General features: G+C 40.6%; 1 protein-coding gene and 1 pseudogene across 2 annotated transcripts in view; both read right to left on the bottom strand.

The window, feature by feature from the left end:
- CFAP54 (cilia and flagella associated protein 54) overlaps nt 1-25,557 on the bottom strand; it is a 311,831-nt gene that overhangs the window by 133,560 nt on the left and 152,714 nt on the right. The window contains exons 36-41 of the mRNA XM_082349512.1: nt 24,621-24,848; nt 19,568-19,791; nt 19,333-19,468; nt 15,405-15,513; nt 3,521-3,673; nt 1,449-1,643 (exon numbers count right to left, since the gene is read on the bottom strand). Of these exons, the coding sequence (XP_082205638.1) occupies nt 1,449-1,643; nt 3,521-3,673; nt 15,405-15,513; nt 19,333-19,468; nt 19,568-19,791; nt 24,621-24,848 (1,045 nt within the window). The remainder of the gene's footprint in view (nt 1-1,448; nt 1,644-3,520; nt 3,674-15,404; nt 15,514-19,332; nt 19,469-19,567; nt 19,792-24,620; nt 24,849-25,557) is intronic.
- LOC309608900 (translationally-controlled tumor protein pseudogene) lies at nt 19,811-24,599 on the bottom strand (annotated as a pseudogene). Its single transcript has one exon. The product of its transcript is annotated as a translationally-controlled tumor protein pseudogene (transcript).

The raw sequence follows: 25,557 nt of genomic DNA, 5'->3' as shown, positions 1-25,557 counted from the left end.
GAAAAAGGTGAGAAACCTATTTATAATTATTTGAGTCTAACATCTAACTTCATTTCATAGAAAGGGTATGTTTGCGTGTGTTCAAAATGCTCTGAGTTTTCCAGAAATGCAACCACTGTAATATTTTGTTTTATCCAGAATGGCCTAGATTTGCCATTTTAGAACATCATGTCACCAAAATTAGCAATGCTGATAGTACTTGAGTTACCAATACAATACACCTGTATCAGTCTGCATTCGTAGCTGTCACATTCATGTGTATCCTGTATACTTTACATACTATATGTGAGCACCTGATTGCTTCTCTATACCTCTAGTGCCTAAGCTCTTACATACCAACAAATAGATTCTTTTATTATAAAGTTATTTCATTTTATTTACCCTTCATTTTATATTTAGTGCTTCATATTGATTTTTAAAAATAATGTGCATAGGAAGAATAAAGGGGGAGTTACAAAATGTCTGTTATTAAAAAAAGGGGGGGATGTTGGGTCTACAACATGGGCTGAATTTATACTGCTGAATTTGTAGAAAAACCAAATCAAGTGGAAAGACAAGGAAAATGGAATCAGCTGGGGCAGGGCAAAAGCACATAACAGTGGCCACATCTCGACAAATGGTTCACAGATTCAGTTAAAGTGGGATGGATGGGACGGTGCCTAGAATCTCACAGTGGTGACAGCCAATCTGGGACAGTGGGTGACGGGAGGGGCTGGAAGCCGCTTGTCTTGACGCTGCTCTGTCACTGTCCACGAGGGTGTGATGAATAGATTCTATGTTCAAGCTCTTTCATCCTACTTCTACAGATAACATTTCAGTACGGTCTAGCACAGGGAACTATATTCAATATCTTGTAATAACCTATAATGGAAAAGAATCTGAAATATATATATATATATATATATTGATATATAACTGAATCACTTTGCTGTACAGCTGAAACTACCACAATATTACAAATCAACTATACTTCGATAAAAAAATAAATTTAAAAAATCATTTAGGGGCTTCCCTGGTGGCGCAGTGGTTGAGAATCTGCCTGCCGGTGCAGGGGACACGGGTTCGAGCCCTGGTCTGGGAAGATCCCACATGCCACGGAGCAACTAGGTCCGTGAGCCACAATTACTGAGCCTGCGCGTCTGGAGCCTGTGCTCCACAACAAGAGAGGCCGCGATAATGAGAGGCCCGCGCACCGCGATGAAGAGTGGCCCCAACTTGCCGCAACTGGAGAAAGCCCTCGCGCAGAAATGAAGACCCAAAGCAGCCGTAAATAAATAAATAAAATAAACCCAAAGTTAAAAAAAAAAAAAAAATAAGCTGAAGTATTTTAAAAATAAATAAATAAATAAAAAATCATTTAAAAAAGATAACATTTCAAGACCAAATGCAATCTCAACATTAATGTGGCAGGTCATATTGAAAATGAACACATAATGAATAAATCTTACTAATAGTTTCATAATAAGAAGAAATTACGAGTCCAAGTTGTGAGGAGGGAAGTTTGCTTTTCTCCACTGAGGTGAAAACTTGGAAGTGCTCCTGAGAAAGGTCAGGGGGTGCTGGCATGTGCATCTCTTCTGTCCCCAGGCAAAACTCCACCTTTCCGGTAGTGAATTTTAAATTGTTCATTCCTCCTTTGTCTCCTAAATTCATGAAAAAATTTTAAAAGAAACTTAAAAATGGAGAAAGAAGGGAAGTTGATGAGGAGGAAAAAAGTAGAAGTGGAAAAGGAGAAGGAAGGAAGGGTTCTGTACAGAGCTGAGACTCATTGGCAGCTCGAAGGACACTATTTCCTTAAACTTCGTATCTCGAATCATTTCTGAAGAGCCCAGGTGTGTGATGTGCTCTACACTCGTGTTACCTCATAAGGAACAGCACAGAGGGGCAGTTCGCTGGAAAGTAAATGTTGAGATAATGCTTTGCTCCCCATGGGGAATGGCAGAAGTTGCACAGGTTTTGAGTTCGCCTTTTTTAAAAGAGTTTCCAACAGTAAGATGTTAGTTTGCCTCTGGGGCAGAGACCTCTGGGATAGAAGCAGTGCAGAGGTACTTCTGACCTGAGGGGAGAAAAAAAATGGGAAAGAACCGGTCTCTGTATAAGATCAGAGAACACACAGAAAAAAAAAAAAAGGAAAAATATTCTAGGGGAAGTAGTCAAAAACCTCAGAGACAGAGAAGCTAAAATGGATTTAGGTCTACAGCCCAAGGACTGGGGATAAACCGCTGAGAATATCTTAGTACCAGGTGAAATTCAGATTGAGGTGGTGTAAACCATTCTTAGGAATTGTATTTGCTTTTTCTATTCATGCCCTTAACCACTTTTAATGTACACCATAATTGAAAGAAGTTTAAACATGATGTGGAGGGCCAATTTAATGTAATGTGTGTCTGTGGACAATACAACCAAAAACTGGGTACATATCATAGTAAGTGCTTTTTGCGGGGAGAAGGGGCAGCAACAAGAATGAATATATATTGATACATACATACATACAAACATATATTATATACATACATAAATAAAACTTGTCAGTGGTTGTAAAAAAAAAATTGGTCAAATTTCGAAAAGATCAGTTCAGAGACTATTATCATCTTAGTTATTAGATGCTAAGTTTAAATCTATTATTAATAACTTTAAAATACAATTATTTTAAGTTTATTAATTTAAATTTATTCTTTAAGTTTATTCTTATTATTCTGATAAATGTGAACAGTAAGGCTTATAAACACAAATCAGGGTTTTAACAAATTTTAAATTACCTAAATGTAGATAATTTGAGATTTTTCTTGGCCTGAATTTGAGTATCTTCTTTCTCTCTGAGGTTACCACTTAACCACTTGAAGTCCTGCTTTGACTGAGTTTACAAATCAATAGATTTTGAGAAGGGAGAAAACAAGTGTAATGTAACCAAGAACAGTGAATATCTTTTTTTTAAGATAAAAGAAACCTCTAAGATCAAAATCTATGGTATTAATAAGAAATTTTACTAGATGTGTATATTAAAATGCATCCCTTTCTTAGACACTGATAAAGTAGTGTTTTGGTAAAAGACTGTAGTTAATTCGGTATGAAACAATTCATCTACTTATAAAAATAAAACAAGACTATAGCACTGCTTCCGTATTTACTCCACTTAAGGGATTTTGCTCATTTCACAGAAGGCATAGAAGCAGATGAGTGAGGCAGTGCTTTGGTTGGAATAAAGTGTGAGAAACAGAGATGTAATCCACTAGACAAGAAGAAGAAAGTGAAAGGCAGCAGGGAGTGGGCATGGAAGTGGGGAAGGAGGAACCTACGGCAGAACACAGTAGACCCACGGGGTGGTACCCTGGGTAAATAAAGAGGAAGGGATGTAGAGCAAGTACAGTCAGCCCTCCATTTCTGGGGATGCAGAACCATGGATACGGGGGGCAGGGGAGGGGAGCTGACTGTAAGAGACGTGTACATCCACGGATTTTGGTATCCACAGGAGGTCCTGGAACCAATTCCCCGCAGATGCCTAGGAATGACTGTATTTTACCTTGTGTCTGGGCAAGAAATAACGAAAGCAACTTTCTGCTGTGTCGGATTGATCTGTTTTGATATTTAGATTTTTCCAAGGTCTCTCTAAAACATCTCAAAGTGTCTGTCACATCCACGGGCACACAGAGGAGCTCTTTGGCTTTGCTGTATTCTGAAAAGAAAGGGAAGAGTCACGTGAGGGATGAAATGTTGCAGCAAGCCAACAAGCAGCAAAAGACTTTCTAATTCAGAGAATTTCTTGGGCCCAAACGAAAGCTGCTAAATTCAAAGCCCCCAGGTCTGCAGCAGTTGTTTCAACGTTCAGATCAAAGTTTTTTTTTTTTTTTTGGTATATTTGACAGTTCTTTTTAAAAAAAAGAAAAAAACTTAGAAAACTTTTGATTTGTATGAAATGCAAATAACTTTAGATCTTGCCAATTTTCCTAATGAAGCCTCCTACTTTTTCTTTTGCTGATCATAAAAGATGAAATAATCTACTCCTTTTCAGCAGCCTCTTCAAAGCCAAGGTGCCTTGGGAAGGAGACGAAAGGAGGAAACAAAGAAGCTTGGAGATGGGCAACTGCTCCCTTGAGAGAAGGAAAAGACAGCTTTCTAATACTGGAGGATGCAGAGGAAAGGAAGATGAGGCCATAAACAGGTATGGAACTACAAAGCAGTCCTGAAAAGTGGCCAGAAGGGCAGATGTTGGCAGAGAGCTGCTGCGAGGTCCCTGGAGAGGAAGTGACGGTCCCATGAATTAGGCTGCAGACCGGCTGCATACACCATGAAGCAGGCACACGGGAAAGAAGAAACACAGGCTTCAGATGAATAACAAATAAATTTACCCCTTCAACAAGTTGAGCAGGTCGAATATCCCCTGTAAAATCCGAGGTCTTGAGAGTGCAGCAACTTGCTAGGGAACAGGGCTATAAGAGGTTAAGAGGCATGACCTGTGCTCTCAAGAAATTTACCGTTTAGCTGAAGCAAAGAGGCATTCTAACACTGGAGTATGAAAATCACATTGACAGAAAGTATCTGGTTACATGTGAAAATGAGGGAAAGATAGAAGAGGGACATCAGTGTAGGCAGGAAAGGATGAGCAAGAAAGACTTCATGGGAGAGAAGATATGCCAGCTGTGTCTTAGAGGATAGGGAAGATTACATCAGGAAGAAAGAGGCAAGGGGTTTCAGACGGTTAGAATAAGAATAGCTGAAGCTGATTAAGTGTTTATACTATGCCAGTAACTATTCTAAATAATTATTGTGATAGTCTCACTGAATCCTGGCAACACCCATAAGAGGTATGTACCCTCACATCCTCATTTTACAGATGAGGAACATCAGGCATAGAGAAGTCTAGCAGCATCCCTTGGGTCACAGAACTAGTTTGTGCAAGGAGAGGGTGGGAGGAGGATTAAGGGTGGTGATGCAGGTGGTGATTCATTCAATGAGATGACGTGGCCAGTCCTTTTGAGCTGAGAAGGGTTTCCAGAGGCCTGAAGTCCTCGCTGAGTAAGTGGCCTTCATCCTCTTTAATGGGCAGTCAAGAAACGGTTTTGAGTAGGACCCCAGCAGAAAGAGATTAGTATTTCAGGAAGAGTTAGCCCGCCGCTGTATGCACAGCAGCCTGCAATGGAAAGAGGGTGGTGGCTGGGAGGCTGTGAAGTTAGAACACACACATTGTATGATTTGAACTTGACTGAGGTGGTAGCAGTGGAAACAAGGGAGGGACACAGGGAACATTCCAACGTTAGAAGCGACAGGAGAGTCGTTAATTGGCTACGTGGCAAAGAAAAGAAAGGGAGTGGGAATTACCTCTTCCCCATCTTTCAGGGCCAATGACCTTGCTTCCTACCTCAATGGGAGTAAATGGGAGGAATCCAAAGGGATTTCCTGCAATCCCCTACCATCAGACCCACCCAGCCCCCAGCACCTGTGCCCATCTACACTGCCAGGGCATCACTCCAGCAATTCTCCTCTCCCCTCCAAATCATCAGTTTTTCCCTCTGCTGAATCATTCTCAACAACATTTTCCTTTTTTCTCCTATCTTAAAAAAAAAAAATCAAAAAAATTTCATGTTCATTGCAGCATTATTTATAATAGCCAAGACATAGAAATAACTTAAGTGTCCATCAACAGATGAATGGAGAGAGAAAATGTGGTATATACCCAATGCAATATTATTCAGCCATAAAAAAGAAGGAAATCCTGCCATTTGTGACAACATAGATGGGCCTTGAGGGCATGATGCTAAGAGAAATAAATTCAGACAGAGAAAGACAAACACTGTATGATCTCACTTATATGTGGAATCTAAAAAAAACCAAACTCATAGAAACAGAGAAGAAATTGGTGGTTGCCATAGGCAGGGGGTGGGGTGATGGGCAAAATGGGTGAATGGGGCCCAGAGGTACAAATGTCAATTACAAGATAAATAAGTTCTAAAGCTGTAATGTATAGCATGGTAACTATATCTAAATTTCTAAAACAGAAAAAAAATTATTTTTAAAAAATAAAAAACCTTTCTCTTGACCCTACTTTCCCCTCAAGACACCATCCTATTTCTCTGCTCCATTTTACAAGAAAACTCCTCAAAAAGTTCTATTTTCACTGTTCCCCATTCTCTCTTGAACCTGCTTAGATCAGACTTTCCCCCATCATTTCACCCCAAGGATCTTCACGTGGCTACATCTAATGTTCAATTTTTAGACTTTATCCCTCATAAATTTTCAACAGCATTTGACCCAGTTGCTAATTCCCTCCTCCTTGAAATACTTTCTTCCCTTGGCTTAAAGGTCCTTTTCCAACCTTACTGACACTCCTTCTTAATCCTCTTTGCTAATTCGTCCTCATCTACCCAACCTCTTAATACTGGAAAAGCCCAGGGCTCAATCCTTAGAATGCCTCTCTCTTCTCAACTAACATTTGAGGCAGGGCTGGGACCTGGGACCCTTTGCTGCAGTGCTTGCACCTGGACAAGGGTCTGCTCAAGCAACAGAACACAAAGAAACTATAAGGGACTAAAAATAACTGCGTGCATGCACAGTTGGGGCAAATCATAAACAATAAGATACACAAACTGCCACCTCTGAGGTGCCGGGAGCAAAAGCAGGGTACTGGGCATGATCCCTGCACACAGGACCACCAAGGGCGTGGGGAGACCACCCTAAGGGCCCCTCTGGCCTTACCCACTGATCTGTCCTCACGCCCCATTTAAGGAACCAGCCTCCCTGCCAGCTGGGGAGCGAGCAGCAAGGGAATCTGTTAATTCTTCTTGCTCCCCCGTGCTGTAGCATGAGCCCCAGTAAAGCCTTGCCTGAATTTCTCGTCCTGCCTCTTATCAACTTCTATTGATTAAAGAGGCCAAGAAGCCAGGTTGGTAGCACATTCACCCCCTTGATGATCTCATCTAGTCTCATGGGTCTAAGTATCCACATGCTGCTGGCTCCCAAATTTCTATCTCTGGCCCCAACTCTCCTGAAGTCCTGAGACTCATCTATCCAATGGTCTCCTCCGCTGTGCGTTTAATAGACATCTCACACTTAACAGGTTCCCAACTGATTTCTGAATCTTTCCTCCCTAAAGCTATTCCTCCCATAGTCTTTCCCCATCTTATTAAGGGATGGTTCTATTTTTCCAGTTGCTCAGGCCAAAAGCTGAAATCGTCCGTGACTCTTCATGCCATCTGATGCCCCAAGTCAAATTCACAACAAATTCTGGAGGCTCCCTCTTCAGAAAACAACCAGAGTGCCACCATCACTCACCAGTTCCACTCTCCCCTCCCACTTCCACTGTGTTCCAAGACCTATCATCTTCTTTTGAATTACCGCAATCGCTGCCCCCAACCAGTCTCCCTGTTTCCACCCTTGCCACTCTCAACATAGCAGCCAGAGGATGCCTTTTAAAATGTAAGTTCTCTCAGGACTTCCCTGGTGGTGCAGTGGTTTAGAATCCGCCTGCCAATGCAGGGGACATGGGTTCGATCCCTGGTCCAGGAAGATCCCACATGCTGCAGAGCAACTAAGCCTGTGCGCCACAACTACCAAGCCTGTGCACCTAGAGCCCATGCTCCGCAACAAGAGAAGCCACCGCAATGAGAAGCCCACGCACCACAATGAAGAGTAGCCCCCGCTCACCGCAACTAGAAAAACCCTGCGCACAGTAACGAAGACCCAATGCAGGCAAAAATAAATACATAAATAAATACATAAATACATACATACATACATACATACATACATACATAAATAAATAAAATGTAAGTTATCTCATGTCACGTCCCTGTCCAAGACCCTCCACTGGCTCCCTCATCACCTAGAGCAAACACCAAAGCCCCTGGAGTGACCTCTAAGGCCCAACATGAACAAGCTCCCCATCTCCTCACTACTCTCCCCCTCACTCCCTCCCACACCAGGCACGTTTCCACCTGAGGGTCTTGGCAACAGTGGTTCACTTTGGTCTAGAACATTCTTCCCTCAGATATCTCCATGTCTTGATTCCTCAGCTCCTTAAGCTTATGGCTTAACCATGAACTTCTCAGTGAGGCCTTCTTTGATCACCCTCTTTAAAATTGTGGCACCCATTATCTTCTGACTTACTACGTGTTTTACTTGTTTATTGATTGTCTCTGGCCACTAGAATGCAAGTTCCAAGAGGGCAGGAATTTTTGCCCATTTTGTCCACTGAATTCACCCCTGGCCTATAACCATACCTGTTATGTGGTATGTGCTCAATAAATATTTGTTACATGAATGAATGACAACAGTTTTCAAAGCTAAATGGCTGGGATAAATGTTATTAATAATCACTTCCATAGGCATTAATCTCGATCAATCCTCACAGCACCTTATAACTAGCAGAGATAGATATCACTTATACTTTACAAAGGAGGAAAGGTTAATTTGAGGGACATTCCCTTGTTTTAAACCCTTAACAAGAGATAAGAGAGAAAACCAGGGTTCAAGTCTGAAGCCTTTCCCAACTAGTTTTCCAAAGGGTATCAGATTTGGGGAACAGGAAGTGACACCAATTTGAGGCCTGCTAATGTGGGCACAGAGACACTTTGAGAATAAGACAGGAATAAGCCTGGGGTCCTTGTAAGCCCAGGGAGATCCCGACGGAATTCACAACACAGGGTCACATTCAAATGGCCATAGAGATAAATCTTTCATTACCACCCTCACGTCTAGAAACCCTGGAGGCTCTAGTCAAACCAGGAACACGGCCACATGGAGAGGAGCATCTGTTCCCCCAGCAAGTTCACTCCTGACACACTCCCCTATCACACATTTAAGAGGATCAACTACGTAGGCCACAGGAGCTCTTTATTAACTCCCCAGTGATCTCGCTCTTCTCCTGCCAGCTTCGCTCTTCTGTCCCCTCCATCCTGTCTCCACCATCTCCCCTCCTCTAAGCAGGCACAGTCCTGCACCATCCCCGACAAGGCATGCCCCCACCTCTCCCACCCCAACCCTTATGCACAACACCCTGAAGATTATAGGTTTCTGCTCTATTCCTCCATTCTCCTGCCAGAATTCATGAGCTTGGCTTTCATGTTTTTCCTCTGTAGAGAGTGAGATTGGGGAAAGAAGTTCAGCAAAGCAAAGGAAAAGGAGGAAGCTAGAAGCCCTCACATATTAATATTTTGAGATAGTTACTTTCTCCAGGCCTTCATTTTAAATATCTATTAAAACTGGGATGGTAATATTTCCCTCCAAGGGTTACTGTTTTAACCTGTGTGTGAAGTGTCCAGCACAGCGCCGGTCATGGAGGAAGCGTTCAACAGACGGATGCTCACATTATGACCGTCAGTCATATATTTAAAAAATATCCATGGAGCACGTACCATTACTAGATGCCATGCTAGGCACTGAGGAGGTACAAGTGAACAAAACAGACACACTCCCTGCTCTCCCAGAGCTTACATTCTAGAATAACATTCACGAAGGCATGCCAGTGATTGGGGGTGATAAGAGGGATGGGAGGAAGAGTAGATGTCTGCCATCTTTAAAACATGAGGTCTGAATAAAATCATCCTGCTACTTTTTATCAACTATCTGCTTATAAATCATTCCATTTTGTTTTTTTCCTAAACTATCTTTTACTTTTTTTTTTCTTCTTTCAAGCCTAGTATACCCTTTTTCCTTATAGTCTAATTAGGTCTCTGCTGGTGTTTTGGTGGCTGTCTACATGAGATAAATGGATGCAAAGGAATAAGGAAATATTAGCTTTGCAGGCCTCGTCCTGCCATCTTTGTCTCAAGGGGTTCCTCTCTGAAAAATTCCATGGACAATTCAAGAAGCTATTTTAAAGGCACTAATAGCCTCAACGGTTTGGAATAGGTAAGAATAAGAAGGAGGAGGAGAAAAGAGACTCGATTTACTACATCTCTCATTGTACCAGTGTAGATATTAAAATTGAAATGCCAATGACTCCAGAGAGATGGGTTCACCAAGGAAGGATCAGGGAGTGATACAAAATTTGGGCTGCTTTCTACACACTTGGTCCCATCAATCTAAATGCCCAGAGGTACTAAAAAAACATGCCAGCCAAAGGGTTCAAAATTCCAACACACCTGACGACTGAATTACCCTATTAGAGAACTTAAATACCAATAAGGTCAAAACTCAAGAAAGAGATCCCAGACAGAATGCAAAAACAGCCACAATAAAAGGCTCATCCATAGCGTTCTCTCCCCTGTGAAGCTTAACAAGCAGGCAAGTTACTCAAACATACAAAAAATCATCTGTAAGGTAAGGTATTCTCACTCCTCCAAACCCTACAGAGACTATCCCAAATTACATATGCATTGTTAAATAGCTAGAGGGAGAATAGAATGCTGTTAAATAATGAGAACACCAAATGTTCCTAGGCACTGGAGCATTACAATACCTGTTCTAAAGAATTAAATGTATCAAGCACTACCACCAAATGCTATTACACCAAAAGGGAATCTATGAGGTTCTAGAGCAGTGACCTGGTGTGGAAACCATCAGAAGTATACTTGGTCTTTTTAAAAATTCTTTTAAGAATTGCAAACATGTCGTGGTGATATACATAAGACCCATCATGCTTATAAACATGTTAATGATCTGAATTCAGTATACTGAAAAAAAATTCAGCATCCTAAAAATTTGCCTAATAAACCCAAAAGTCCAGGCCAGATTATGCTCCTAGTCACAGAGGTCCTAGAGTTTTATAAGGAGCTATAAGGTGGACGCCAAGATTTTAATGATAATTGCTCAATGTAAAACCTGTAGTTACTATGCAGGATCATCTAAAAATTGTGAAACTATCATAACAAGTCACAATAAAGTATCTGTCTCCCCATAACTACTGAGACATAGCAATTTTTTCTTGAGTGCTATAAGTTTAGAAGAGAGTCTAACCTGAAAGGGGACAAATGATGAACAGACCTGATAGCTTAGTGGAGCCCTTATGGGTTAAGCAATCAGACGGACCAGGGTTTGAATCGTGGTTCCAGTACTCACTAGTAACACTAAATTTTCTCATCTGTAATAATAAGCATAATAATATCTACCTCCTAAGATTGTTAAAATTAAAGAAGGTAATAGTTATAAAGTACTTGGCTCAATCAATTATTACTGTCATTACAATAATTTTTAGATTTTATCTGTTTGAATATTCCTGCTCTGTTCATTGCTCAAACTGGCTATACCCCCACCACCACTGAGAACCATTCCAAAGGACCACTGTAGCCTGATTCCCTCCGCCTTCCTTTCTGTCCCACCACCTGCCATCTTGCCTTTCCAAACGTAACTTAACAATAGGCAGGCAAAGTGCTTTTCTGACATATTGCGGCCATCATCAGTAAGCACCTGCTGGTCACACAGGTCTAGAGTTTTGCTACGTATGCTTCTCCTAGACCTGAGATGCTAGTCATTATTTTGATAACAAGCATTTTCGACACATTTTCTCACATTTGTTGCCAGCTCTTTTTAGGATGGAGGGGATAGTATAAATCACATTCTGAGTTATGGATCCCAAATTGGGGAATCTCCAGAGGTTTGACGGACAAGATGAAGAAAAGGAGAACACGCCCAGGAAGAATCATGCTCTTTGATTGGAACTAGTCACACGTGATTGACCACAGGAAGGTGGTCCTCCCATTGTTCACTGAATATGAGAAGACAATTTATCAGTGAATTGTCATGAACAGTAAAATATCATGAACAGTAAAACCTACAAATTCATGGTCACCAACCTTACTCAACTGGACCCTCTACACTGCTCTGCAGCCCTTCTATCCTCCCTTCTCCTATTTATCTCAGTGGTCGGTCGACCCTCTCACATCCCTCCTGAAATCTCCTACCCTATCAACCTTGGCTGTGCTCTCAAGCCTCTGCTTCATTAAAAAAATCTCCAGTACCCAGTGAGGATGCCTTCAACTCCTACCATCACCATCTACAAATTTTCCTGCATTTGCGCCTGTTCTCTCCTTCCTTTCTGCCCTAGCAGCAGGGGCGTCCCACCCTCCCGTCTAAGGCTAAGTCCCCTATGTCCCATTCTCTTCCTTGTTTATCCTCAAGCTCCTTTCCCTATCACATATCTTTTTCTCCTGTCTCTGAGTTCTCCCCCTCTCCTGGCTCTTTTCATTTAATATAGAAATATGCTCCTTCTTTTCTACTAAAAACAGACACACAAACAAAACAAAACCCTCCTGAGCTGTCCTGAGCTCTACTTTTCCTTCTGGCTGCTCCTGCCCCCCTCTTCCTTGTCACTTCGAAGCTTCACGAAAGGCAACTCTCGTTTAACGACTCTGTGCAGGCGCACCTCACCACTACTGCACCCACCGCTCAAAATACTTCCACTCCCTTCCCCACCATTTCTTTGAAGTGACTCTTGTCAAAGTCACAAAGTCATTCATTTGACAAGTAGATATTGAGTTCCTACTACGTGTCAGGCACTGATGAAGGCATTTGGATTATATCAATGAACAAACCAATGATCCTCACTTCATAGAGCTTACATTTTATCAGGGGAGACAGACTAGTGATCAATAAATGCAACAAAAAACTGAATTATACAGTGCGATAAGTGGTTATAAGTGCTCCAGGAAAAAAGAATACATTTATTAAAGTAAGGGGAATTGGAAGGAAGCAGGCAGGGTGCAGTTTCAAACACAACAGTCAGGGTAAGCACCATTGAAAATCTGAGATGTGCACAAAGATTTTAAAGAGGTGAGGGATTCATCAGACAGGCATCTAGATGGGGGTAGAGCACTTCAGGAAGGAGAAACAGCTAGAGCAAGACCCTAAGGTGAGGACAGCAAAAAGGCCAGTGACAATGACCTCCCAAATACAATAGACAGTCTGTCCTTATCTTATGTGACTTCTCTGACCGCTGACTCACACTTTCTCTCGCCTTGGCCTTGTTTGTACCACTCTCACCTCCTGTACTTCCCACCTCTTGGGCCATGTCCCAATCTCTTTCAGATACTGCCCCTTCTCTGTTTGTTCCCGTGACAGTCATTAGGGCTCTTCACATATCCTATCTCTTTATCCTTGGGGTACAGAGGACCATCACACTTCCTTCTCCTTTCGAAGTTAGATGTGGCCATGTGACTTTAGCCAATAAAATAGAAGTGACATGAGTCAACTTCAAGTATCAGCTTTAAGAGCCACCACCTGATTTATATATAAATCATGAATATAAAATTATAAAATATAAAAATATATATAAAATACATTCTTTTTCTTGCCTGGAAAATGGGGACAATAACAAACTTACCTCATCAGACAGTTGTTAAGCTAACATTCACAAAGCACTTAATACTCACAAAGCACTAATACTCATACAGTGCCTGCTGTCCAATGCATAATAATAATTCTTTTATTGGGGTTGTTATAATAATGAAATAAGACAATCTACATAAAGCCCATAGCACAAAGTGCATAGTATATGCACATGGTCTTGCTTCAAAGGCTGTGCTCTGAACCATTTACTGTATGCCTCCAGGTTTAGCTGCCCTAGAGGATAACATTAGTGTTTTGTCTCCTGCCTCTAAAACAATCATGGAAGCCTGTGTCAAGATGGACATTCCACCAACCCATGATGATGAGTTGCTCAGCCTCACTGAATACAGTAGCATGGGCAAAAAATAGACTTTCCCTTGCACTAAGGCAATGACATTTGGGGATTGTTCGTGACTGCTACATAGCCCAGCCCATTTTGACTGGCACAGCTTCCAAAGTGAGGCCATCCTCAGGTCCATACTCCACAGAACTCTCCCTGGGTGACCTCATACAAGCCCCTGATTTCAACCACTACCAATGTATTGGTGACTAAATTACAGATCTGCTGAGTGCCTCACTGGTACATCCAATCATATACTGGATCATTCTACTCAGCTATCATTCAGGCACCTTGAACTCAGTTATAGCAAAGAAATGTTTTCCTCTAACCTGCCCCTCCCTTCAGTGTTTTTTGTTGTTGTTGCTGTTTTTGTTTTTGTTTATAGAATGAAGATATCACATCCATTTAGCCACCCAAGCCAGAAACCAAGGCAACTTGAATTCCTCCCTTCCCTGTCCATCCGCCTCACCTAACGAGTGCATATCTGCCCACCCCTCTGTTCTCACCATCTAAGTCCAGGACCTCATCATGTCTGTAACACACAAGCTGGGAGCAGCTGCTCTCCTACCTCCACATGGTCTCCTCCCAACCTTTTCCCCATGCTGCTGCCGAAAGTTCAAGAACACAAATATGATCATTTCCTCTTCCTTCTTTACATCCTTCTAACTAGCTCCCCTCAGCTCTCCGGATAAAGCTGAATCTCTTTATCCTACCTTCTAAGACCCTTTATTATCCAACTCCTGCCAACCTTTCTAACCTCAGCTTTTGCCTTTTACGTTTACATTAACCCCACTAAATTACATGGAGTCTCTCAAAAGCGATGCTAGCTGTTAACTATTATTGTTTATAGCAGCAGCAGCAGTAGTCATAACAGTATAGACCTTACTACTCTACACTGTAATCTCTGGTTTATTTATCGGTCTCCTTCATTGGGCTGTAAATCGGATAACAAACCTTTAGTCTCATTCATCTTTGTATTCTCAGGACCTAGTACAGAACTTAGCACATGGTAGATACTCAATAAATGTTTGCTGAATGACTGAACAGCTGCCTGACCTACTCAAGAAATGAATGAGTGAATGAATGAATACATACCTACATACATACACACACACATACCTAAAATCAACAGATAAATGAATGAAGGAATCCTAACACTTCAAAGGGAAGACTTGCATTTCTTTCCTATACCCAAAACATAGGAAAAGTGCAATTGAGAGAAGGCTTTATTTCCATTTTCATCTCATCCTATTGCCTCATTCCTACAAGCTGCACCACCAGAACATTCCAAGAGGGCTTACCAGCTAAAACCAAAGGAGTCATGATGTTCCCAGATCTTCTCTTGCACTCTCGTTAAAAGACCTACAACTAAACCTTGGTAACACCAATAGAAGGACAATCTATATTGATTACGGAAATGGAAGTTATTACGGGCATCAAGATGGAACAAAGAAAATAGCAAAAGGTCAATTTAAAGAGTTCCCAAGTGAGATTAAAAACAGGGAAAAATGTGCAAAACAGTCTATTCCCATCTTTATTTTTTCCCATCAATTTCCTTTCTCCCTCTTTTTATCTCCCTTCTTTAACTAACAGATTAAACTAATAAAAACATGTGTTTTAATTCCCCTTAAGTGACATTTATAGCAACATAAGATGGTAAATATCAAATAGATTATTTTCAGTCAAATACACCTGCAAAAGAAATTTTGCGAACACTTTAATTATGGAAGACTTGACATGCAGAACACGATAGCAAACCTTGTTTTGAAGAAAAGAGAAAGCGTTTCAAGCTAAAATTGGTTCCAACCTGAAGAGATAAGATTTTTAAGGAAATCTGCCTGATGTCCTATAGTTGTCACTTTATTGGTTACAGGATTAATCTTGAGCTGTTTCCCAATGAAATTTCGGCAGGTTATCTTAAAAAAGAAAGGAGAAAACAAATATCACTTAGGTATTTATAGCCAAAAATTTGGCTTACTTGAAATGTTCATCTTATTTTTCATTTGTAAAAAAAAAAAAAAAAAGAGATACAAAAAGATGCTATAAATAAAAGCTCGAGAGTAGCATCCAATCATGAGAACTTTTGGGGGAAAAAAAGTGGCTATATAATTTTTCATATTTCTTTTGTATAGCACAGCTGGAAAAGCATTAGGCAAATTATGTAGAGCAATTAGAATATGATTTTTCTGATACTCTATAAATTCACTAGTCTAAATATATCTTCCATTATGTAAGTTGAAACATATTTAAAATAGAGGCTGCTTTTTCAATGGCCGATTTCCCCCCCTACTCAAAATTAACACAATTTAAATTTCCCTGGTGAAGTTTTCCAGAACTAACTTCCTCTGTAGTATTTGTTTAAACTATCTTTAACAGATACTTGAGTCCTAAAGTTGTACAATATCTGAAAACAGGAAATTTTTAGACATAAGGTAATTCTTTTAAAAGTCCACCATCCTCTTGTCTCCATTTGTCCACTCCCACCACCATCCCCACTGAACTAACCTAATGCTCAAAATACAACCATCCTTGAACCCCAGTCTGATGTAGATGTTGTTTCTTTATTGTCCCTTGTAGGTACTTCTACAATGAGATGTAAAGACAGTCTAAGAAAATGCAAATTCCTTCCCCCAGCCTAATAAAGCCCTACTTGACCTAGTCCTTCCCACCTCTCCAGCTTCATTTAAAAATCTTTATTGAACACCTATTATGTGCCAGGCACTGCTCCAAGCTCACAGATGATATAGCAGAGAACAAAATAAGCAAAAATTCCTATTGTTGTGGAACTTATTCTAGTGGAAATAGAGAGGCAATAAACAAAATATAGAGTACATTATAAAATATACTAAGGAGTTATAAACACTATAGAGAGAAATAGAGCAAACAACACATAATTTTAAATAAGGTAATGAGGAAAGTCCTCACAGAGAATGTGATATTCAACAAAGACTGGAAAAGGTGCAGGAAAAATCAATGTGGATATTTGGCAGGGGGCGGGCACAATTCCAAGCAGGGGAAGAGCAAATACAAAGACCCTGGGGTAGGGTCTTCTTAAAGAACAGAAGAACACAGCAGCTGAAAGCTGCAGGGGAGTTAACAGAGACAAGTTACTGGTGATCACAGGGGGATGAGTTATGTGGGGCATTAAGGCCGTGATGAAGATGTTAACTTTAACACTGAATCAGATGGGAAACCACTGTAGGGTTTAAAGCAGAGGAATGTCATGGTCTGACAGGTTTTTAAAAGGCTGTTCTATCTGCCATTCAGAATAGACCACAGGCTCGAGACAGGAGTTCAGGGAGGCTGGAAGCAAGGAAAAGAGTTAGGAAGTCATTGCATTAATCCAAGCAAACACAGCAGTGGCGGAGGCAGTGAGAAGTGGTCAGATTCTGAGTCTATTTTGAAGGGAGAGGATTTGGTAACCAACCTGAAGTGGGGTGTAAAAGCAAGAGAGGAGTCAGGGATGCTCTCCCAGGTGTCTGGCCTGAGCAGCTAGGAGGATGAGGTTTGCATCAATTGAAGTGGGCAAGACGTGGCAGAACAGGTTTGTTTGACATGTACCAAATTCAAGAAGAGTCTTAAACATCTAAGAGATGATGCTGATAAGGCAATGTGATGGGTTTTTTTTTTTTTATAAATTTATTTATTTATTTTTGGCTGTGTTGGGTCTTCGTTTCTGTGCGAGGGCTTTCTCTAGTTGCTGCGAGCGCGGACCACTCTTCATCGCGGTGCGCGGGCCTCTCACTGTCGCGGCCTCTCTTGTTGCGGAGCATAAGCTCCAGACACGCAGGCTCAGTAGTTGTGGCTCACGGGCCCAGTTGCTCCGCGGCATGTGGGATCTTCCCAGACCAGGGCTCGAACCCGTGTCCCCTGCATTGGCAGGCAGATTCTCAACCACTGCACCACCAGGGAAGCCCCAATGTGATGGGTTTTTGATGAGTCAGTTTAGTTAGGCTAAACTATGAGGATGATGGGAAGGGAAGCATCCATTGTGTAGCATACACACACTTCATCCCAGTTATTCAGTCAAACACTAATCTAGGTGCTGCTGTGAGGGTATTTTTCAGATACTAATTAAAGTCCCTAATAAACTGACTTTAAGCTAGGGACATTATCGTAGGTGGGCCTGACCTAATCAGGTGAGTCCTTGACATGCTGGAAGTCTTCAGACTCCAAACTCCAAATAGCATCCAGGTCTACAGCTGTGCTCTCCTCACTGGATCCTCCCTCACTGATTGCCTATGCAGAACAGCTTCTGGCCACACCTGTAGGGTTCCTTCCTGTTCATGATCCCAACTGCCTACCCAGTGGATTTTGGACTTGCTTAGTGAGCCCCCATGATCATATAAGCTGACTCCTTTTAACGAATCTTGATAAATAGATAGATAGATCGATCAACAGACAGACAGTTAATTCTAACTAGTTTTGCTTCTCTGACTGATACAGGCAGTCAGATATGTCAACATAGAATTCAGGAGAAAGGTCTAGCCTGGAGATGTAATTTTGAGCCACAGATTGAATTAACTCTCCAAGGGAGAGTGTGCGGATAGAGAAGACAGGAGGACCAAGAACAGAGTGTTGGGCTACACGAACACTGAGACACTGCGGAGGAGAGAAGGAGGAGGAAGAGGCAACAAGGAAGACTCAGAAGGAGCAGCCCCTTCTTTGTCCCCTCCCCCTCCTCTGCTACACTGCAGCATGCGGGCCTCCTTCCTGCCCCACCTCAGGGCCTTTGCCCTTGTTCTTCCCTTGGGCTGGAATGCTCTTTCCCAGCGTATGGCCGGCCCCTTCCCACTAAATGTTTCCATCTCCAAGGGCCTTCCTGATCCCCTTGGCTCAACTTTCTACCCCCACCCCAGCCTATCTCTATCCCACTGACCTATTTTATTTTCCTCAGAGAATTTATGATGGTCGTAAATCTTTTTATCTGTTTACATGCTTATTAACTGGCCCTACTTCCACCCCCTCTGACACTAAACTCCATAAAGCAAGAACTCAAACTGTGTTCTCTCTACATAGACTACGCCAAGGCGATAAGGAACCTCTGTGAAAAGGAGAAAACGGAGTCCTCGCTGGGTGGCCGCAACCCGCCACATGGACTGGTGTGCGGGGCAGGGACTGAATCCAGGACCCCGACATATGCCAGGAGCCCTGGACATCTGAACGCAATGGCTCTAATCTTAGGGAGTCAATACATATTTAGTAAGTTAATAAATGAGAGAATTTACATATCTCTTTCCTCCCCCCTACCTAACTTAAAGCTGCACCATGACGTTTGTGGGCCTTAGGCACTCTTGCCTTCATGGGCCCACTGCTCCATCAAAAAATATTAAAAATTATATTGTATGACTCCTTTGGTATAAACATAAATAGATGAATTGTAAAAACTGAAACATTTTCTTTGACCTAAAAGTTACCTTTTTCTTCTTATTTTGAAAGAAATTAAAACATCTAGTGGCTCCTAAAAAAGTACTGTGGCTCTAGACACTGTTCCCACTATGCCTAATGGGTAAATCAGCCCTGACCTGAATATAAGCTCCTGTGTACCAGGACTTTATTTTTGTTTTCCCTGCATCTGGAAAACACTGGCACAGAGCAACTCTCAACAATGTTTGCTGATTTGAATGATAAATGCCTAAGTGAAAATAGGAACATTTATCTGATTCCTAAATCTTGCTATTTACATGTGTACTACTAAGAAATCACCACTGCATGAATAATAGAGCCAAACTTACCTTCTGTTCATATTCAGCCTCGTATCTTACGCAAGGCTGTTGGGTAATATCTGGGCCCTTGCACTTGGATATTCGTAGAAGCAGCTGGCGCTGTGCGTACACCAGGAGTGGCGTCACTTGCTCTGTATATCTCTCACTAGACAATGGTAAAAATATATTAAAAACAAACGTTAGTAAAGAAACATTCTTCTCGGTGAAGTCTGTCCCTGTTAGCTGCCCTTACAGCGGTACTTACTGCGAAACTGTATTGAACTGAATGGCAAGTGATACAAGTGTTTCCCATTTTTCTACTTGATATACAAGTTCCAGAGATTTTAATACAAAGTCGTGGATCCATTTCAAATCAACCACATTGACATCATCCAGAGGATGCTCAAAGGTAAGGCTAGAACCACCGTTATCATTTTTAATATTTCCATAGCAACTTGGAACACTGAACTCTCCTTCTTCTTCAACAGTCTGCAAGTAGCACATGGGAAAAAAAATTGTGTAATTTCAGATTTTACTACATGTTTTTTCTGAACACTGAATGTATAGCTAAAAATATAACATGGAAAAGAACTGAACAGAAAATAAATTTACTATTTTTATTATGCAAATCAAAGCTTGATGACACCATCCAACAGCACTTCTGCAATGATGGAAACGTGCTTCATCTGTGCGGTTCCATACAGAAGCCGCTAAGCACATGTGGATGCTGAGCTGTTGAAGTATGACTAGTGCAACTAGATTTTTAATTTTATTTAATTTTAATCATTTAAGCCTAAATGTAAATAGCACGTAAGGCTAGTCATTACTATACTTGCTGGCACACAGTCACTATTTAAGTAAGGATAGTAAACCAATAAATAAGGTAAAGTTTTGAGGAAAAACAGGTTATAGCATACACAAATAATTAAATTTCCCTAATACATTGGTTACATCCAGTTTGTAGAATAATATGTCCAATTCCCCAATGCAAAAGGTCAAACTTATGGAAAAGAAAATCTTCCAGAAGACCCTCTTTTTGCCTAAGTTAGAGGTACTCTGTAACTATTGTGTTCATTTCCTGTAAGTCCCTGACGCATTTGTGTACACCCCTAGAAATTTCTGAGGCAAAGCAAAGCCCGTTAGATCCGCCTACTGGCCAGACTATAGCCCAATAAACAGTACCTCAAGTCTAGCCCCTCCTTCCCATAGGATTCATAGTCCTTGAATTTGGAAGAGATCTTGAAAGTCATCTGGCTGTGAAATGCCATATGCGTACCTGAAGTCAGGCTATGAAGATATGGATAATAGGTGTGACATACATGACCTATGTAACTTTGCCTCCTTAGCACAGTGCCTGGCGCCTGGGACGTGCTCAATAAAGGATAGATGTCATTTTATTGATGTTATGAGCTCCGTCCTTGTCATCTAATAATCAAAAGTCAAAGAGCTCAAGATGACATCAGTCCCATTTGTCTAAGTCCTCATGCCGTGTGGATGAAAAGCAGTAACCAGTTATGATGACAGGTGATCGATCCAAAGTTATTGCCAAATTTGTTAACATTTCTCCATTTCTAAACCGTCCATAAAGAAAATCATAAATGGGGTCATACCATCCTCACAGGAGTCCAGCAGAGCAACCACACTATCTAGACTCATATTTTCACCAATAAAAAACAGGTAGTTTTTTAAATTAGTAAGGAAGTGCTTGATTTATTCTGTAGCCTCTGTCATAAAAGGTTTTACTCTTTCTGGTTTCTGTTCTTCAAGTCTGCCTCTGATGGATTTCATGGAAACTTTGATTTACTTCTTATAGCCCTCTTTTGTGAAACTGGTTTTCTGCAAGCAATGGTTCATGACAATATCAACACCAGTGATTACTGTGCTTTCAGTACCTTCACCTAGGGTACTGAGAGCACTGTACAGCAGAGTACATTTCCATCAGTGTTACCCTCTGTCCTACTGACCATCTTCCCTTCCACCTCCAGGCACAGCCCGCTCTCGATCTCCAGGAACTTATAAATGTCGGGGAACATCTCATGATGGCTGATGAGGTCCAGGTAAATAATTGTGATGGCAGCTGGAGAGAGATGACAGCTGCCCTGGCTTAGCAGGTGCCCGGAGCTCAGAGTGAGCATGGTGAAACCAGAGGGGGAGGAGCAGCAGGTGGAAAAAGTGATATCGAATTTTGTAAATACTTTTTCTGTATCTATTTCAATGGCCGTGTGATTTTTCTCCTTCATCCTGTTAATATGGTGAATTACATTGATTGATTTTCAAATGGTAACCTTACATTTCTGGGATTAAACCCCCCTTGATCATCATTTGTATATATTATATATATAATTTGCATATTTTATATCTTACTGGGATTGATTTGCTAACACTTCATTAAGGAGTTTTGTGTCTATGTTCATGAGTAATATTGATTCATACTTTTCTTTCTGATATATCTGTCAGGGTTAAGCTGGCCTCACTTCTAAAAAAAAAATTGGTATATGATTTATTATTTCTTCCTTGTGCGTTTGCTAGAATGCTGCAGGGAAATATTCTGGGTCTAGAGTTTTCTTTATGTCAAGGTTTCTGATTATGAGTTCAATTTCTTTAATATATTTGGGTAATTCATTTTTTCTATCACTTCTTGTGTCAGATTTGTTAAGTTGTACTTTCTAATAGATATGTCCATTTCATCTAAGTTATCAAATTCATTAGTAAAAATTGGTCATGACATTCCCTTATTTTTCTTTTAATATATATGGGAACTGTAGCTATATCCCTCTTTCATTACTAGTATTAGTAATCTGTGCTTTTCTCACTTTCGTTCTTCATCAGTATTCCTAAGATTCTGCCAATTTTAATAATATTTTCAGAAGATTTAATTTATTGACTTTATTAATTTTCTGGGTTGTTTTATATCTAATTTATTTCTGCTCTTACCATTTCCTTCATTTCTTCTTATTATTTCTATTATTCTTTTTACTTACTTTGGGTCTAATTTAGTCTTCTTTTTCTAGCTCCCATAGATGAACACTTAAATGATTGATTTATATCTTTCTTCCTATTTACTAAACATTTAAAGCTATAAAGTTTCTGTTAAGCACTGGCTTATTTACATCCCACAAATTCTGATATGTTATCATCAGTTGAAATACTTTTTAAATTTCCCTTGTGTTTTCTTCTTTGACCCATGGATTACTTAGAACTGTGTTATTTAATTTCCAGATATTTGGAGCTTTTTCTTCCTACATTGTATTAATCTGTTCATAATATAGCAGTTAGAAAACATACTCTTTCAGATTTCAGTCTTTTAAATTTTATTATGACTTATTTTTTGACTCTGCATATGATACATCTTGGTGAACACACCATGTGCCTTGTGCTCTGTTTCCAACCAATCTTAATTTGTACTGCACGTCACTTCTGACACTAACTAACCCAGAGTCAGGGTCAGACTCCACAGTTTAAGGGCTCAGTGCTCACTGGAGATGCCAGCCACAAGTCTCAGGGTCACTCGCACTTCTGACTGACCAGCTATAAATTCGGGTCCAATAATTTCCTAGAATGACTCAGAATTCACTGATACAGTTTTCTTATAAAGGATACAACTCAGGAACAGCCAAAAGGAAGAGGTGCATAGAGCTAGGTCTGGAAGGGTCCAAGATGAGGAGATTCTGTGCCCTCTCTCTATGGAGTCAGGGCCTGATACCCATCTGACACATCAATGTGTCCACCAAACAGGAAGCTCTACAAGCTTTGGGTGTCCAGAGTGTATTCTGAATCTCTGTTATTTGGCGCATACACATTTATGATTAGTATGTCTTCCTGATTAATTGAGCTTCTTCTCATCAGGAAATGTCCCTCTTTATCTCTCAAAATACTTCTTGATTTGAAGACTATTTTATCTAATATTAACATAGCCTCACCAGCTTTTTTAATGTTTACTATTTTCATATTTTAAGCTTACTATTTTCTTTCACTGTTTTATTTTCAATCTACCTGTTTCTTTATACCCAGAAGTGCTTCTCTCTTTTTTTTATTTTATAAATTTATTTATTTTTGGCTGCGCTGGGTCTTTGTTGCTGTGCACAGGCTTTCTCTACGAGCGGGGGGCTACTCTTCATTGCAGTGCACGGGCTTCTCATTGCGGTGGCTTCTCTTGTTGCAGAGCACAGGCCCTAAGTGAGCGGGCTTCAGTAGTTGTGGCACATGGGCTCAGTTGTGGTTCACGGGCTGTAGAGCGCAGGCTCAGTAGTTGTGGCGCACGGGCTTAGTTGCTCAGTGGCATGTGGGATCTTCCCAGACCAGGGCTTGAACCCGTGTCCCCTACATTGGCAGGCAGATTCTTAACCACTGCGCCATCAGGGAAGTCCCAGAAGTGCTTCTATTATGGACAAGTACACGTCTTTCTCTTTTATCCAGTCAGACAATCTCTGCCTTTTAATTAGGGTATTTAATCCACTTATATTAATATAGTTATAGATATAATTGGGTTAGATTATTTGTTATTTGTTTTCTATTTGTCCCATGTGTCTGTGTTCCTCTTTTCCTGCCTTCTTTAATTGACTATTATTTAGTTTTCCACTTTACTTTTAGCTTCCATTTGGCATTTTAGCTATATCTCTTTTTTGGTAGTTATTCTGGGGATTATTAAATGCATACTTATTACATTCCACTTGAGAGCTAATATTGTATCACTTTATATTTATATAAAGTTTAAAAACTTATGACAGTTTAATTTTATTTGCCCTCCCAGTCTTTTGTGCTATTGTTGTCATATATTTTACATCTGAAAATGTTATAAACCCCATGACTCAAAGTGTTTATGTGTTTACTAATTTTCAATGTGTTTGGATTGTATGATGTTTGCATTTTTTTCAATTATATTTTCATGCTTTAAACCACAGCGTGCTAGATTTGAGATGGCTGTAAATTCTACCACATCTAGTGTAACAAAACATGGACAGATAAAGCAGTGAAATAAATATCAACCAACAAGCTACATGATCTGTCTTAGGGTCTGTTTCTTTCTCCATCAAAAAGACTGCTATGAGGATTAAATGTATTTAGATTACTTTATATAGAAGCTCAGTAAATGTTACTTTCTGTTCCATTTAAGAAACTGAATTTTCAGGCAGATATTTGTAATTAACATCAACGTACTGTTATATACTGTGAACCAAATAACAATGAGAAACAAATGAAATACAGACAAACCAAAGAACAACTCAAGCAAAATATTAATTTCTACTTATCCCAAGCTGCATGGTACAAATAATTTGTTAATTAACCTACAATAAAAAGAATTACCCAAATACTCTTACCTTAACAGAACTGATATTTTGTAGTTCTATTAACATGTCAATAAGTAATTCTGCTCCCAAATAGAATGGTAAAACAGAGGTACAGAGGAAACCGTCCTGGCTAATAGGAAATGTTTTATACAGATCTACTGCTTGTTTATGAAGTATTTGTAGCTCCTGAGTAAAGTTCCAAAGAGCCCGACAGCAGTTCTGAAGCAGTGTCCAATAGCCGCCACGATGAGCAAGAACCTAAGACAAACACAACATTCAAAAGACGCCAAAGTTCCCAAAGTTATGGATCTCTGAACAACTTCCTCTTTCTGCAAATATTCTACGTCAATAATAAGAGTAACTAACACCCATTTGTTATATGCTACTTACATGTGCTAGACACTGTGGTAAGACATTTACATGCATTATCTCAGTTCATTCTAATGACAATTCCTATGAAGTAGGTATGCACTAGAATTCTCCTCAATTTACAGATGAGGAAATGGAGGCATGGGGCTAACCTGCCCAAGGTTATGAGTCTACTAAATGATGAGCTAGGATTTGCACACCAGCGGTCTGACTCCAGCACGCCCATTGTTCTAGGTGCTGGGAATGTCACAGCGAGCAAGGGAAACTGGGCCTGCCCTCGTGCTGCTTCAATTTATTAGGAGAGACCAATACCAGATAAGCAGACAAATAAAAATACAATTTCAGGGAATGATAAGTGATGTAAAGGCAAATAAAGCAGAAATGACTCAGAACCTGATGAGGGTGAGAGGACAGGTCCTTTTATACAGGGTGGTCAGGAGAGAAGTCCTCTATGAGGTGACATATGAGCAGAGCCCTGAATGTTGAGTTGAACAAGTCATGCGAAGGTGGGGGTGGGAGTGTTGGGAGGAGAACATTTGGAGCTGAGGGAACAGCAGGTGCAAAGGATGGAGGGTGAACCTGAGGGCTGAGGAGGGAG

The sequence above is a fragment of the Balaenoptera borealis genome (genome assembly GCF_965194805.1).
Source record: "Balaenoptera borealis genome assembly, chromosome: 13".
In the NCBI taxonomy this organism is placed as follows: Eukaryota; Metazoa; Chordata; class Mammalia; order Artiodactyla; family Balaenopteridae; genus Balaenoptera; species Balaenoptera borealis.
Note: the sequence above shows the minus strand (reverse complement) of the source record. Positions and strands in the feature narration are given on the sequence as shown.